The following is a 14,873-nucleotide window of genomic DNA, read 5'->3' as shown; positions in this document are numbered from 1 at the left end:
TAAATGTTTTGGCATGCAATTCTTTTCCTTTTCCCATTATCAAAATCTCTGGTTGTAAAGTTATTTCACTGGCTATGAAAACAAAATAAGGAAAATCATTTCAAGGAGAGAGAGGCTGGGAAAAGGATATCTGGAGTTAGAAAGAGAAAAAAGTATAGTTTACCTCCAATTACAAAATATTTTTTTCATGTGAAATGTAGTGATGCTTCATAATTCATGGCAAGCCATTGAAAATCAAAGGCAATTTTCTAATTGGCTTTGCTCAGTAAGAGCTTATTTGTTTGAGATAATTAGGACATGGTTTATTGAACATGAGAGAGACTTTGGTCTGTTGTAATGTCTGGGAGGGATGGAGAAATCCTAGCTTTTATTAAAAAGGATGGATCCTAGGCCCACTCTGCCTGAGGGAATGGTGTTGATTGAGAAGAACTGCAACAATTGGGCATGTCCTTGTGGAATTCCCAGCAATGTCAGGTTGGTGACCATCATGGTGAAAATCCTCTGGTCAGAGTTTACATTCTGGCTCTGCTGCATACTAGCTCTGCTACCCAAACTGTCAGTGCCTCAGTTTCCTTCTTACCAAAGGAGGATAATGATAGCATTTACCTGGTGAGGATTTTATGAGGATTAAAAGCTCCATATGCAAGACACTTGGTGCAAAGCCTGGTACACAGTAGATGTGTTGTTTTATTGGGACTATTTGCTAATTAGTTATATGGTTCTTTAAAAGAACCCTAAAGATCAATTATAGTTTTTCTTAACTGTAAGGATTTTTTGAAAACAGCAGTGCCCTAATTGATGTCCCCAATGTGTGCTCGAGGAGAAGTGTGATTACTAGAAGGAGGCTTCATGGAGATCCTGTGTGCAAAATTCAAACAAGACTAAGGACTCTTTAGCCATGGTCATGATCTTCTCCCGGTCGACTTCTCTAACACATAGCTTTGGGGATTTGTTGGAATTAGATTCAGAGAAACTAATTTTTTTTACTTGATTTCTTTTTTTCATGTATTTATTTTTGAAACTTGCAGACCAACACTAGAAATAGCTCTGAAATAAATGTCATGTTTTTCCCTTTTACGTCTGGCTCCCCCTCCTTTGCTGGCTGGCCCGTGCTGCGTAGCATCTAATATTGATTAGCCTACATTTTTTTCTCAAGTAAACTTTTCTCAATCTTTGTAAAGTCTAAATGCTAGAAGTACCAAAATAAATGCATTCAACTTTGAAACCGGTGGTAAGGAAAAAATAGGAACAAAACATTGTTGAGACATGTTGTTCAAGAAGTCATTGCCTGCTCTGCCAAAGCCAAGATGTGAGGTCGTGGGCAAACTTCTGAACCCATCCGAGCCTTAGTTTCCTCACCAGTAAAATGGAGATAACAGTCGAACCTACCACAGGTGAGACTTCATACGTGGGAAGTGCAACATAGTCATCAGACCCAGAAAGTACTGAGCAATTATTCACTTTTTTATGTCACTGTGTTCATGAAAATCTAATTTATCAAGTTGAAAATAATCAATTTCTGTGTAATGAAGGAGTTTTGCTGTTTTTTTGCTAAATAGCTAAAACTATTATAAACTCTTTAATTACAAGTTACTTTTTAGATTAACGCTCTGATCATTTATTTCCAATTAAGTCGGGACCCCACTGCATTTGACGTGCTGAATGATTTTTTATTTTTGTTACAATTACATTTATTTTATGAGATATGTCTTTCTTGTCATTAGTGGCAGTATTTTGGTATTTTAAAAACTTTCCAACATTTTAATAAATGAATCAGGATAAAATGTTAAAATAAAATATTCAAATCTTTGCACTGACATAGCCTCTAGCTATGGTCAGGGAGACTCTTGAAACCATGAAACTGTGGCCAGTAGGCAGCACTGCTGTCCCATAATCTTAGATGTTGTTTATTAGCTGATAAAATTTCGAATCTGCATGGGAAAGACTGTTTAGCTATACTCCTGAATGATTTAGACAAGTGTGAGTTGTTTGAACCTTGAACAAGTGAACAGAAAGGACTTCCTGTACTGAAATTAGAAAAAATTGCCTTTAACCAAAATTTCCCTGGCAAAATAGAGATTCAAGTTGTTTAAAGTATTCAAGTACAAAATTAAAATATGTCATTTCATAGAAATTATCTGGATCATGAGGCCAAAGCAGTATTTTTTTTTAATATTTCTTTAACATTTATTTTTAATCTATTGAACCTGGGGTGGGGAGAACTTGCCTTCCCTTACATCATTTACCATTTGGATCTGAATTTTCAGGACAGTTCTGTGGTGATTGTTTTCAGTGACTAATGGTGGAGAGTGGTCTGCTGCTCTAAGTAAGAGTCTTGTGGTGTTTCCCAGGCGATCTCAAGCACATGGAGAATTCAGATGAGCCAGGCCTTCTCCCTGGTTAAGTATATTTGTAACTATTATTTAATCTTCAGGGTTCTCAGTGTCACACGTGACCACATGGCCAGACACTCTTCCTGAGAGTGGGCCTGGGAATCTGAATGTTATTCAGTGCCTGTGCTCAGGGGCCTGTGGACTGTGTAACCCTGGACAGTTTGCGAAGCCCGTGCACACGGGAGGATGAGGGAGTTCAGGTGCGGGCAGAGGTGTGGCTTTATCCCGGGTCTTTCTCACCAAATGCTTTTGCTTCCACTTTAGAGCAGCCACCAGAAATAATTTTTGTGTCATTTTCTTTTCCTCACAATGTTATATGTGTAAGAATATTCCCATATTTTGACTTCAGCTCTGCTTCCTACTCTTGGGTATAACAGCCGGCTTTGCCGAACCTGAGGAGCTGTAGGAAGAAGCCCCTGCCCCACCCCAGTAGGGTGACATGGAGTTAGACAGTGTCATCGTATTTGATCATTTGGAGCTTGCCTTGTGGTACATCAGTCTCGAGGAGGGAAACCAGGTCCCTGGTGGTCGGTGGAATCGCTGAAGAATTAACCTTATCAAACGTTTTGTTTTAATCACAGAATCATGTGAACCCTGCCATGGACTTCACCCAGACTCCTCCCGGCATGTTGGCTCTGGACAACATGCTGTACTTTGCCAAGCACCACCAGGACGCGTACATCCGGGTAAGCTTGTGGCCCCTGCTCAGATTGACATGTTTCCTACTGAATTTTCATGCCAAATTTACAAAAACAGGGGGATTACCTTTACATGAGTGACCCCAGTTTTTTGGCTTTCTCAGTAAACTAAACAAAAGGGTGAACATTAAGTGAAATCAATTGGGGCACTGAAATGGGGATTTTTAACTTTTAAACGTTTTCTACATGATGACATTTTTAAAAAATACAGTCAATACTAGAAAAACATTTTATATAGTGTAATATTGAATTAGGACAAAAACCCTTCAACTTAAATAACAAGGAACAGAAATAAAGGCACTATCTACCCAAAACCTGCATGACCTCAGATGTAGTGGAGACCCTGTTAGACTTGTTCCCCAAGCTGGAAAGAGGCCCAGGATTCTCTCTGGCGTCCTGTTTCTGTTCAGTCTAATTCTGGAGATACAGCAAGATAAACGAAAAGAAAGAGAAAAAATGGGAGAGATGGGGAGGGAAGACAAATGCCTTCTCACATTTCACAACAGACTAGTCAAACTCCAGGGACTAAGTGAGATCAGTTTGTGAGCGGGGCAGAAGGAAGCGGAGGCCCCTGAGAAATAGAAGATGCCACCTGCTGATGGGACAATGCCAGCGTGGAGAAGACACCATGTGAATGAATGGGAAGCTAACGCAAAGTGACTTAGAACAGTGGTCCCCAACCTTTTTGGCACCAGGGACCAGTTTCACGGAAGATAATTTTTCCACAGACTGAGGTGGGGGTGTGCTGGTTTGGGGGGAGGGGGTGTGGAGCTCTGGTGGTGATACACGGCCTGTGTCCTAACAGGACTTGGACTGGGGGGTGGGACTGCAGATTTAAAAGGCTCACCCATGAGGGTTGCTCAGTTATAGCTCTAGATTTGTGCTGATGCCTCTACCTGCCCTCAGAGGGAAAAGCCCAGATTCAGTCAACATGAGGTAGATCCAAGATGTTCTCTGCTGGATTCTCAGAGGCACTGGCCTCCTGGAAACCCGAGTTCAAGACCTGGGCACTGTCTTTATCTAGTGATACAAACATGGGCAGTTCCTTTTGTCTGAGCTTAAATTTCTTTGTGAGCAAGAGAGACTAGTCCTCAGCTGGGGCAGTATTCATTCCTCTAGACGGCACTTGGAAATTTGCAGGCATGTTTCTTTGATTGTCACCATGCCTAGCGGGGTGGTAGCAGGGTGCTACTGGCCAAACCTATAATCTGTGGGACAGTCTGCACTGTGAAAAATCATACCACCCAGCAGGGGCTCCCTTGAATAAAGCCATGCCAAATCTCTGAGTTCTCTGTAGGCAAAATATTTTAAAGTTACATGTTTTTCTGTACATGCAAATTGGGAAGCTTTGACCTATTCTGAAATGTTATTATTAATCATATTTGTAATTTGATTACATAGAGGATTTTATGGTCATTTCTCCGAAAGGTTTGGGATCAGGTGTTTGGTCTGAAATGCAGTCCTCCATAAGAAAATTATTTTTTTCATAAAGCTTTGATTTCGCTTATATGTGTATACCTTTATTGTACAAATGTTTTCAAGGAATGTAATCTGTGTTCCTAGTCAGTAAATTAATATTTTTGAGATGCCGTGTTGTATAGCCTTGAAGGGTTGAGTGTGAAAAGTAGAAGCCCAGTAGAAATTCAATTTACCATTAGCTGATTAATGTTTGCAGATGAATGTTTCTAAAATTAGAGCTTATTGATGCTGAAGGTATTGTTAATTGCATAAGAAGCATATGTCTCATGAAAACTAGTTTCTTGTTTGCAGCCTGTTTTCCTCAATTCATTTTCCAAACCTGCGGTCCCCAACCTCCGCCCCCGCTCCCATCCTTTTTCCATGAAACTTAGGAACCAGGGAGCCACAGCGGTAGAGGGAGAGAAGCTACATCTGTATTTACAGCTGCTCCCCATGGCTCGCATCACTGCTTGAGCTGCGCTCCCCCCAACCCTCACTCCCTACCCCGGTCTGTGGAAAAATTGTTTTCCATGAAACCGGTCCCTGATGCCAAAAAGATTCGGGACCACTGCAAACGTTGTAAGTGAAATTAACACCATGGCAACGCGACAGAACTTTATATCTGATAGGGACTTAAAAGACAAACCTATTTGTAAAGATAAATGTGGCTATTTTGTGTCCACATGCACTTTTCATCATCGGTTAGACATTTCTATATCTCAGATGTCTTTATCCCTGATTTTTTCCTGTGTCTCATCTGACTTCGGGGCATTTGCTAGATAGAAAACTAAAGCTATCTCCATGAATGGATGGGGTTAGTGGATCATATATAAAGTCTGAGGCTTTCTGCAGGGAAGTTTTGGGGTGAATATGAAAATAGATATCTCAGTGATGGTGCAGCAGTGCTATCGAGTGAAACTAGTGATCATGGACAGCTGATTAAATTTGGATCCATGAGCTGAGTGGTTTCTTCTGAAACATAAAGAGGGGCTCATTTTTTTAAGTTTAGATAAAATCTGCTTTTTTTGATGATGTCAATCTCCCACACATGAATTCAATTATACATTTATTATTTCTATCTTTCATTTGATAGATGCTTATTTTGTACCTGAATATAGCCTGACCATTCACTTTCTTTGCCAGTCTGATTTTATGGTTGAGATCTTTTGTAAAGGAGTTGTCACACACACACACACACACACACACACACACACACACACACACACACACACATACACACACACGCTTGCACACACGAATATTCCCTCTTTACCCTTGATGCTGCCCCACACCCAGGTATCACAAACCCGTGTGTTCCAAGTTGTCCTCTTGCCTATGTTCTCACTCACCTGCCATTCCCTTTTAACATCCTCCACCAAGACTTCTACCCATCATTTTCCGGAAGCTGTCCTGCCAAAGGCAGGCCATTCTTGTCATCCTTCATCTCATCTGCCTTGCTCCAGACCCCTGACAGTGTTTCCAGTGACCAGTCCTCCCTCCTTGCCCTGCACCCGGCGCTGTATGTCTTGCTTCTCTGCTAGACCATCACTCTCAGCCCCCCTAGTGGGTTTCTCTTCTTCTGCCTGCCTGTCTGTGCAGCTTTGCTCTTCCCAGTCGCGTGGGCTGCACGTGCTTCCTGAGTGACTATCCCATGCCCAGCGCTGGCCAGGGGATGGGGTGTCCTCAAGGATCAGGGTGCTCACAGGTTCTGATGCTGGGAGTTCACTGTCTGGAGATGGAAGGGAGGGGTGGCGGTGGGGGGTGGTGTTAAGACAAATACCAAGCAGTTTCCAAGTCACTTGGCACGTGTCTTGACTGGGGAGGGGGATACTGGGTGCTCAGAGGAGAGTTGCCAACACACATGGGGGGGTCAGGTCAGGAAAGCTCCTGAGGAAGTGGCATCTCGGCTCAGAGCATTGATAGTGCTGGTTAACCAGGTGACTGGGATATTGTGCACATGGAGGGCACCTCTCCAGCAAAGGCGTAATGGCTGTGTGTGCTCTGTTCAGGGAGCCAGACCGTCATAGGACGGCTGAGACGGGGAGTGACAAATAGGTTCATGGCTTGAGAGGTAGATGTGGGCTAGTTCATTAGGGACATTTAAGCCATTTTTAAAGGGTTTGTTTGGACCTAAAGGCAGTGAAGAATTTCTGAAGTGTTTTAAGTAAAGATGGTGAGAATTAATTTTAGAAAAACCACTCTCCCACTAGTAAACAAATGCAAGAAATCAAAACCAGAAGCAGAAGTAAAATTTGGGAAATTATAAAGAAACGGAAGTACCCTGAACGAGGTTGGTGGGAGTGGCGATGAAGAGAAGCAGTTTGAATGCGTTACTTTGGAGCCAAAATACACTGGACCCTCTCCAGGGAAGAGGGCAATTTCTGGCTTGCGGGGTGGTGGCTGTGGTGTTATTAAGGAAATAGATAATCCAGGTCTGCAAGGGGACAGGAATTTGGAGCGTCCAGACTTACATGAAAGTGGAACGTCTATCCAGGAGGGCCTGTGTGCTAGGCAGTGAGATCTGGGTGGTAGAGCTCAGACCCCTGAAGACAACACATTTGCTATGTTCTGCCTCCTTAAGCATCTCTTGTTCCCTCCAACTCATTCATCTGTATTGTTGCAGTGTTATCTTAACAGCCTCCCTGCTAAAGCCGGGTACCTTCAAATCCACTTCCCATGTCGACTGCTAGAATGATCTTCTAAACATAGTTCAGAATGCCTCAGGGAGCAGCCCTGGCCCACAGCCTATCTCTGGGGCTTTATCTCTCGCTGCCCACTCACCTTTCTCTCTTCTCCATCCTCCCACTGCCATGGTAGCCCTGGTCAGTACAAAATGACGGTATGCCTCAAGCACGTCCCCACCGTTGTGTCTTTGTTCCCACGCCTAATTTTGCCCAAGTGCCAGTCTGGCCATCTGCCCGTTGGACATCCCTCATGGCAAAGGTCATCTGCTCTCTGAAGACTCCCTGTTCCTCTACCTGGCTGACTCCATCCACTCTCTTGTACACACTTGCGGTTGAATTCCTAGAACATTTTATAGCTTTAAATGTCTTTACCTTCTTCCCTCTCCCCTAATTGATTGTAAACTCTCGTGAACAGGCACCGTGGATCACATATTCTAGCCACTGGCACAGTGCCCAGCACACAATGGCTTTTAACAATTTCTTGTTAATTACATGAGTGAAGACTAATTTTTGCTTAAATGATCTCTTGCCAATGATCAATTGTTTTTTTATCATCTGAGAATCGTGCCTTTTTTCCTTACAAAAATTATAAATGTGTATTTTTGCCACATGAATTTTGCAACGGATGGAGTGATTTCTCATGTCATATTTGAATAAGCTTTTGTAACTGTGTAGTAATGAAAGCAGTGGCTGTAACTGAATCACCCCACACTTGGACGGGGACAGAACATGAGGAGGAATTGCAAATCCGAGCATCCCACTGTGAATGGAGTGAAATCCAGAGGCATAGCATGATTTCCAACTTCTGAGCCTTGCTTACTCTGGGCATAATGGCTTTCATTTGCTGGAGATGCTTCATCCCCCAGCTCTGTCCACCATGGGAGCGGCACTGGGCCCTCGCCATGAGGAGACTGGTGGAGGGTGGTGCTTGGCTCAATCTTATGATCCTTCTGTCATTATTTCGGAGACAGGATAATATTATAGTATGGAGCGGAGCATGTTGTGTATTTTGTTTTTGTTTCGCATTTCTTTTCTCCTCCCTAGAAAGACAATTCTCAGTGCCTTGGAAGAGGGAAGCTTAGTGTCTCAGTTGGATTATAGAACCTTTGGATTTAGAGCCTGTGTTCTTGGTATATTTAATTATTCACTAGGAACTGCTGAGAAACCCAAATGACTTGATTTTCATTTGGCTGAAGACCTGTGCTGGGGACCATGGTCGAACCAAGATTCAGCCACAAAGCGGGAAATAATGTCAGGAAAACCTAAGGCTCCCAAACACATGATAGCTCCACTGAAGTGGAACTGGCATAATAAAAAATACTTAAGACAAATGCTAGAACTAACAGAAAGGGCAGTTTCAGGATGAAGTAATTCTTCATGGTAATATTCACCTTCCCATTTGATCAGAGAAAATGAATAGCTATTGTGGGCTAGGTAACATACGAGACAGGCCATACAAGTTGGATTAATCTTCAAGAAACTCCTAGGAGATAAATGTGCTCATCACCATTTTATAGATTCAGGAGCTGGGGCTTAGAGACGTGCAGAGAATTCTGCTCTGTCAAACAGCCAATAGACAAGGGGAATTTGAGCTCATCTTTGGACTCCAGATCTCAGGTTCTTTCCAGTTCTGCAGCCTCCTGTCCCCAGGCTTTGAGTGTGACGGGTACAACGGTGCTATCCTTCTTAACATGGAGGGAAAGGGGAGAGAGTGCAGGAGAGCATGACTGGAAGATACGGAAAGACAACAGGACCAGCAAACCAGTGGTCGTATTCCATTAAGGGCTTCCCGAATCTAGTGTAGTCAGGGCCATTTCTGAAAGTGAAAGAGGCTGCACCTTCCCTCTCCATTTTATCACAAACCTCACATAAAATATCTCCACTGTCTTTATTAGTTTGTAAATCCTTTGAAGATCAAGGTTGTCTCTTTTCGACATAACAGCATGTTACCAAATATTGAATTGACACCCAAATGATATTATTTTAAGGAATAAGCAAGCCCAGTGAAGGTATCATTGCAAAGCTTTCCAGATTCACATGTGGTCAGACTAGTGATACAAGAAGTAATGTGCAGAAGGATTCAGATGTTCAGAACTTGTTGCCGGTCTGGCCCCTTCTTGACATTACAGCCAGACAGAAGCATACTGTGCATTAATCTCAAGCCCTCAAAAACATTAGATAAACTTTTAACGTACAACAATAAAAGCCAAATGCATGCAAATGAGATGTTTCTATTATCGCTTGCATTTATTTCAGAGGAAAAAAAATTACACACAGAAAACAAGAACAGTCCATCTTCTTAGATGCTAGAAAGCATCTAACTAAAGGAAGAAAAATCTCTTTAACATACACATTCATTCATTCATTGACAGAGTTTTTCCTTGTCTCCTGGGTGGAGTGCTGTGGCGTCATCATAGCTCACTGCAACCTCCAATTCCTGGGCTTGAGCAATCCTCCTGCCTCAGCCTCCTGAGTAGCTGGGACTATAGGCATGAGCCACCAGCCTGGCTAATTTTTCTACTTTTTGTAGAGATGAGGTTTCTCTCTTGCTCAGGCTGGTCCTGAGCTCAAACAATCCTCCTGCCTCGGCCTCCTAGAGTGCTAGGATTACAGGCATGAGCTACTGCACCCGGCCTTTTTCAGGAAATATTATCAAACACTTACTATGCACCTGGCTGGTGCCTTCCACTGTGGACCAGGTGGTGAAGAGGAAAGGCAGGGAATGGTTCATAAAGACCAGAAATAGAAAAGCAAGCAAGTGAAGAGAGCAGTTGTTTGTTTTTTACTTGGGGGATTTCTCCTTTCCTTTGGGATTTTTACATGTGACCTATCCTGGGCACATCTATCAAGTTATAAAAACTTTGCTTCATATTTCTTTGTAGTTTTTCACAATATATTGAGCAGGTAAATATTTCACCATTTTATAAATTATTATGCTGGTTAACTATATCAAAATCACTTAGGACTTGCCTCCTTTCCCGGTGACCTAATTTTAAACAATGGCACTTCTTCTTAGAGAACATTCTGGTGGGTGGTCAATATGGATTAGAACAAACCTGACTCCTTTTCTGTTTGATTTGGTGCTATGTCATAAATAAAATGCTTTCTTAATTAAGCTGCCACCCAACTAATTTATGAAATCTTACCCAACAAAGCTGTTATCCAACAGAATTTATAAAATCTTGAGGCTTCCCAGACAAAAAAAAATGAAAAGTAAATCCTGGAAACTGCTTGTTCTTTACATATCCTGAAATTTTTTTCCACCTTTGTTGAGGTATAATTGGTATACAAAAAAAATCACATAATTAATGTATACGATTTGGTGACAAACCCTGCAATTCTTGCTTTAGCATCCCACATAATTTATGAACCGTATTTCGTCTAGTTGGAAAATCTTTGCGTAGTGGTGACTGTTAGAGAACAAAATAAATTGCCTGAGAGGGGTAAAATAGAAATGCCTTTAAAAATAAGATGAATTACAATGGTTGCATGCAATTGTGAGCCAGAACATAGGTATGTTCCTAACATTGTACCAAATCAGAAGAGAAATATTTATAATGTGTCAAGTAAATGAGACTATGGATAAAGATGGATATTTCTACCTAAGAATTGTTTTCTCAAAGTTCTTTCATTATAGCCATTTTTTTTAACAGATGAAAAATCTGAAGTATGTTTACACTGTTGAAAAACCTTTAAGTAGGTTCTTCTTCCTTATGGTGCATATGTAGTAACCAATACTTTTTAAAAATAGTTGGGAGAAATAGTGATTTAGACCCTGACTCACGACTAGGACAGCAGAGGCTTAGTTTTTGAGGCAAAAACCTCAAGAAAATGCTGTGAGATGACCTAGTATGAAAAAAGCAGCCATCTTTTGAGCCCTTGCTCTATTTCGAGTACTTAATGCACATCATTTGTAATCTTTCCTGCAGTGTTCCCAGGCATGGAGAGGTAAGGTCACCTTTGTGCCCTCTTCGTCCCGTCTGTAGCTCTCTCTGTTCTGTTCGGCAGGGTCCACGTCAACTTCAAAGCCATTGGGGGGAAACTCTTTTCAACTTCTCTCTCTTGTGCGAGAGAGCATAAATGTGATCATAGTGACAAATACAGCTTTGGAGCTTGCTGTGAGATAACAGCTAGGCAGACACGTTCATCAGTTTGTCACGGCACCCCTCTGAGGTTGGCACTTTCAGTGTGTCCATTTTACAGATGAGGAAACTGACACGCGGAGAGGTTAAGTGGTTTTCCCAAGGGTCACACAGCTAAGGAAGTGCCAGAGCTGAATTTTAAGGCCAGAGAGTCTGTGTTCATTGTCCATACGCTGTGCCATTCAGGGGCTCATGGATTCCTATGCCCACAGTTCAAATGCGTCCCATCCATGTGTTTTGCTCCACTAGCCCAGTATTTTTAAGAGGAAGGGGATTTGAATCGCCTTCAGTCAGGGTTCACCCTTAGTCTCCAATTAACTCAGAGCCCCAGACTCCTTTTACTAGGCCTGAATACTGCCCGTGGTCTAGTTATCTGCCTGGTACCTGAAGACCCTGGAGTGAGTGGCCGTTGACACTGATAATGTGCAGTGACATTTGTGAAGTTCTGAACGCATTGCCAGCACACAGAAGGGGCTCCAACAGTTTGTGTTGACTGTTCCCTTTCCCAGTCCGTGAAGTAGTACTTGCTGATGTGCCATCTTCTGGAGGTTTCATATATGCTGTATTTGCTCAGTGCTTGTTACCTTTCCACCCTTGTTGTAAACTCCTGGAGAACAGACGCTTCGTCTTGTGCTGGGTGTTTATTCCCTTGCTGAGAATGAAGGACTTTAATCCCGACCTCCTGAGACTGAGGAAAAGGAAGAGGCATGTTTCTTAGTTTCTCCTGCTGTAAATTGTAAAGAAAAAAAAAAAGGCATCAGATCTTACTATAAGTATACTGCTCTGGGCCAGTGTTCTGGGAGCTCTGGGCACAGTCATGCCTCTGCACTAAGAGCCAGACCACGCAGTGGATCCCTCACTGCCCACCAGCCTGCGTTTAAAGCCAACAGGAACCAAGTAGCCCATGTGCACTAAGGCGGGGGTGCTGGCGAAGGCAATGCTGAGTCTTTAAAATAAATTAAGGGACTTTTAACATTTCAAGGGGGAAATTGGCAGTTTCCCAAGCGACATAATTACAGGACAGTGTGTAATGTGTAATTAAACTAAACTATGAAGCAAATGATTGGAGTAAAGCCTGGTAGCACATCATTTTTTGTTCCCATAGCACTGACAGATCCTCCCCTCCCCTTGTCCCTGAAATGGCTTCAGCAGCAATTGCTCCTAATTTTTTTTTTAAATAAAATTATATGTTGCCATTTAAACACACAGTTTCATGTAAAGGAACCTTTTTTATTTGAGTGACATTTTCCTTCTAGGTGATGTGGAGCAAGGATTCAGTTTAGAATAACAAGGACCCCGAGGCACAGCCTTGCTGGGACTTTAAAAATGATTCTTTGTCTAATAATTTATTTGAATACTTTGTTCCTGGCTTTTATTTTTATTCTTTCTTTGACCAAGGTCCACAGCTTGGAGGTTTGTTTTTATGTACAGTTTTTTTTCCGTGTTTTAAAAACAGCGGCATTAATTTCGTTGATTGTGAATAACCAAGCTGTTACTGCCAAATAATCGGGACCCCTTGAGAGTGTGAATATATGTGATTAGATTTACTAATTGGGCTGGAAGGAAGAATTTCTGGCTTCCAAAGCCAATGATTTGAATGGAATGCTTCAGGCCTCAGGATGAGATCATTGTTAAATGTGGGCTTGGTTTTATCTCCAAAGACCCGTCATCCCAGGGAGGGAGGGCAGATTCTCCATGTGTGTATCAGCAGACTGCTGGATGTGGCAGCGTGTGCGCTGTGTGTTCACACCACCTGGGATGCTCACCTGTGTTCTTTTGGTACCGGACTAGGTGTCCAAAATCTGAAACAGGTCTAAAAGCTGGTAGTTCCCTGTTTCAGTCTCCCTTGGTACCACCCCAAGCTGAGCATTAGGTTCAGAAAGTTTTACTTAGCTTTATCTAAAGGTTTTGTTGTGGGCGTTTCATTGTTGTTTTTTAAACTTTGAGACATGGTGGGCCGGGCGCGGTGGCTCACGCCTGTAATCCTAGCACTCTGGGAGGCCGAGGAGGGAGGATTGCTTGAGGTCAGGAGTTGGGGACCAGCCTGAGCAAGAGCAAGACCCTGTCTCTACTAAAAATAGAAAAATTAGCCGGGCATGGTGGCACCTGTAGTCCCAGTTACTCGGGAGGCTGAGGCAGGAGGATTGCTTGAGCCCAGGAGTTTGAGGTTGCTGTGAGCTAGGCTGATGCCACGGCACTCCAGCCCAGGCAACAGAGTGAGACTCTGTCTCAAAACAAAACAAAAAAAAGACACAGTAGGACTTTAAAATAGCAATAGATTGGTTGAGGAAAAAAAATGAAAACACGCTATATAATAAACTATATGCAGTTGACACATTGTAAACCCAAGTCCAGTGTGCAGTATAAGGTTAAAAGCTAAAGAAGGCTCATGTGTGGTTGACACCCTTACTAAAGGATTAGCCAAGACCTGAGCCAACAGTAACTGTCATGGTTTCTCTATCTTAGATCCAGTTAATATCTTCCTATCATTTCTTCAGCCTGGTCTTCCAAATTCAGCACACATTGTCCATTTTTCTGTCTTGCTATGCTAGTTAGATATGTATTTATTGAGTACAGTACCTGCTCTGTGACATGCCCTCCTTCTTTCTGCTATAATTGATTAAGCTTCTGCCTTTAAATATGTGTTTTCTACCTTGACTGTGCAGAACTCAGAAGCTGCTATGCTGGGAGTTTGCTATTGCCTCTCCCTTTTCTGCTCTAATTGCTGTACCATGTTTCAGTGCAGGAGTTCAAAGAGTTATAGCTCACTTCTTCCTATTCCTTTCAGAGGGAAAGTTTTCTGGGAATCCCCTCTTTTCTGTTCATCCAGAGTTAGGAGATGTTATAGGCTTCTCTGCATTTTTTTCCTTTTTAAATAATATACTTAATATTTTAGAACAGTTTTAGGTTTACAGAAAAATTTAGTAGAAAGTACAGAAGGTTCCTGTATTTCTCATCTCTCCCTTCTCCCACACACAGTTTCTCCTATTACTATTATATTTACAACATCTTGCATTAGGGTAGTACATTTGTTACAATTGAAGAGCCAAAATCCTGCAACCTTGCTATAATTGCTTATTAGTTTCAGGAGGGTTCATGGTGATTCTTTAGAATTTTCTACCTAGACAATCATGTCATCTGTGAACAGTTTTATTTCTTGCTTCCTAATCCGTATACCTTTTATTTCATTTTTTTGTCTTATTGCATTAGCTAGGATTATTAATTAGTAAGCTGGTAAATAGGGATGGTGAGAGGTAGCGTCCTAGCCTTGATCCTGATCCTAAGGGCAGAGTCAAGTTTCCCACCATTAAATGTAATGTTAGCTATAGGTTTTAAGTAGATATTCTTTGCCAAGTTTTAAGTAGATGTTCTTTGCCAAGTTGTGGAACTTGTGCACTATTTTTAGTTTGCTGAGAGTTTTTATCATGAGTGAGTGTTGGATTTTGTCAAATGCTTTTTCTGTATCTAATGATATCATTACATGACTTTTCTTCTTTA

At 42.0% G+C, this 14,873-nt stretch overlaps 1 protein-coding gene across 5 annotated transcripts in view; it reads left to right on the top strand.

Annotated features, from left to right (window-relative positions):
- ELMO1 (engulfment and cell motility 1) overlaps positions 1–14,873 on the top strand; it is a 503,740-nt gene that overhangs the window by 253,952 nt on the left and 234,915 nt on the right. For all 5 annotated transcript variants that reach the window (XM_045564710.1, XM_045564711.1, XM_045564715.1 and 2 more), the window contains exon 14: positions 2,975–3,079. In XM_045564710.1, the coding sequence (XP_045420666.1) occupies positions 2,975–3,079 (105 nt within the window). The remainder of the gene's footprint in view (positions 1–2,974; positions 3,080–14,873) is intronic.

This window comes from Lemur catta, chromosome 11, assembly GCF_020740605.2.
Source record: "Lemur catta isolate mLemCat1 chromosome 11, mLemCat1.pri, whole genome shotgun sequence".
Lineage (NCBI taxonomy): Eukaryota > Metazoa > Chordata > Mammalia > Primates > Lemuridae > Lemur > Lemur catta.
Note: the sequence above shows the minus strand (reverse complement) of the source record. Positions and strands in the feature narration are given on the sequence as shown.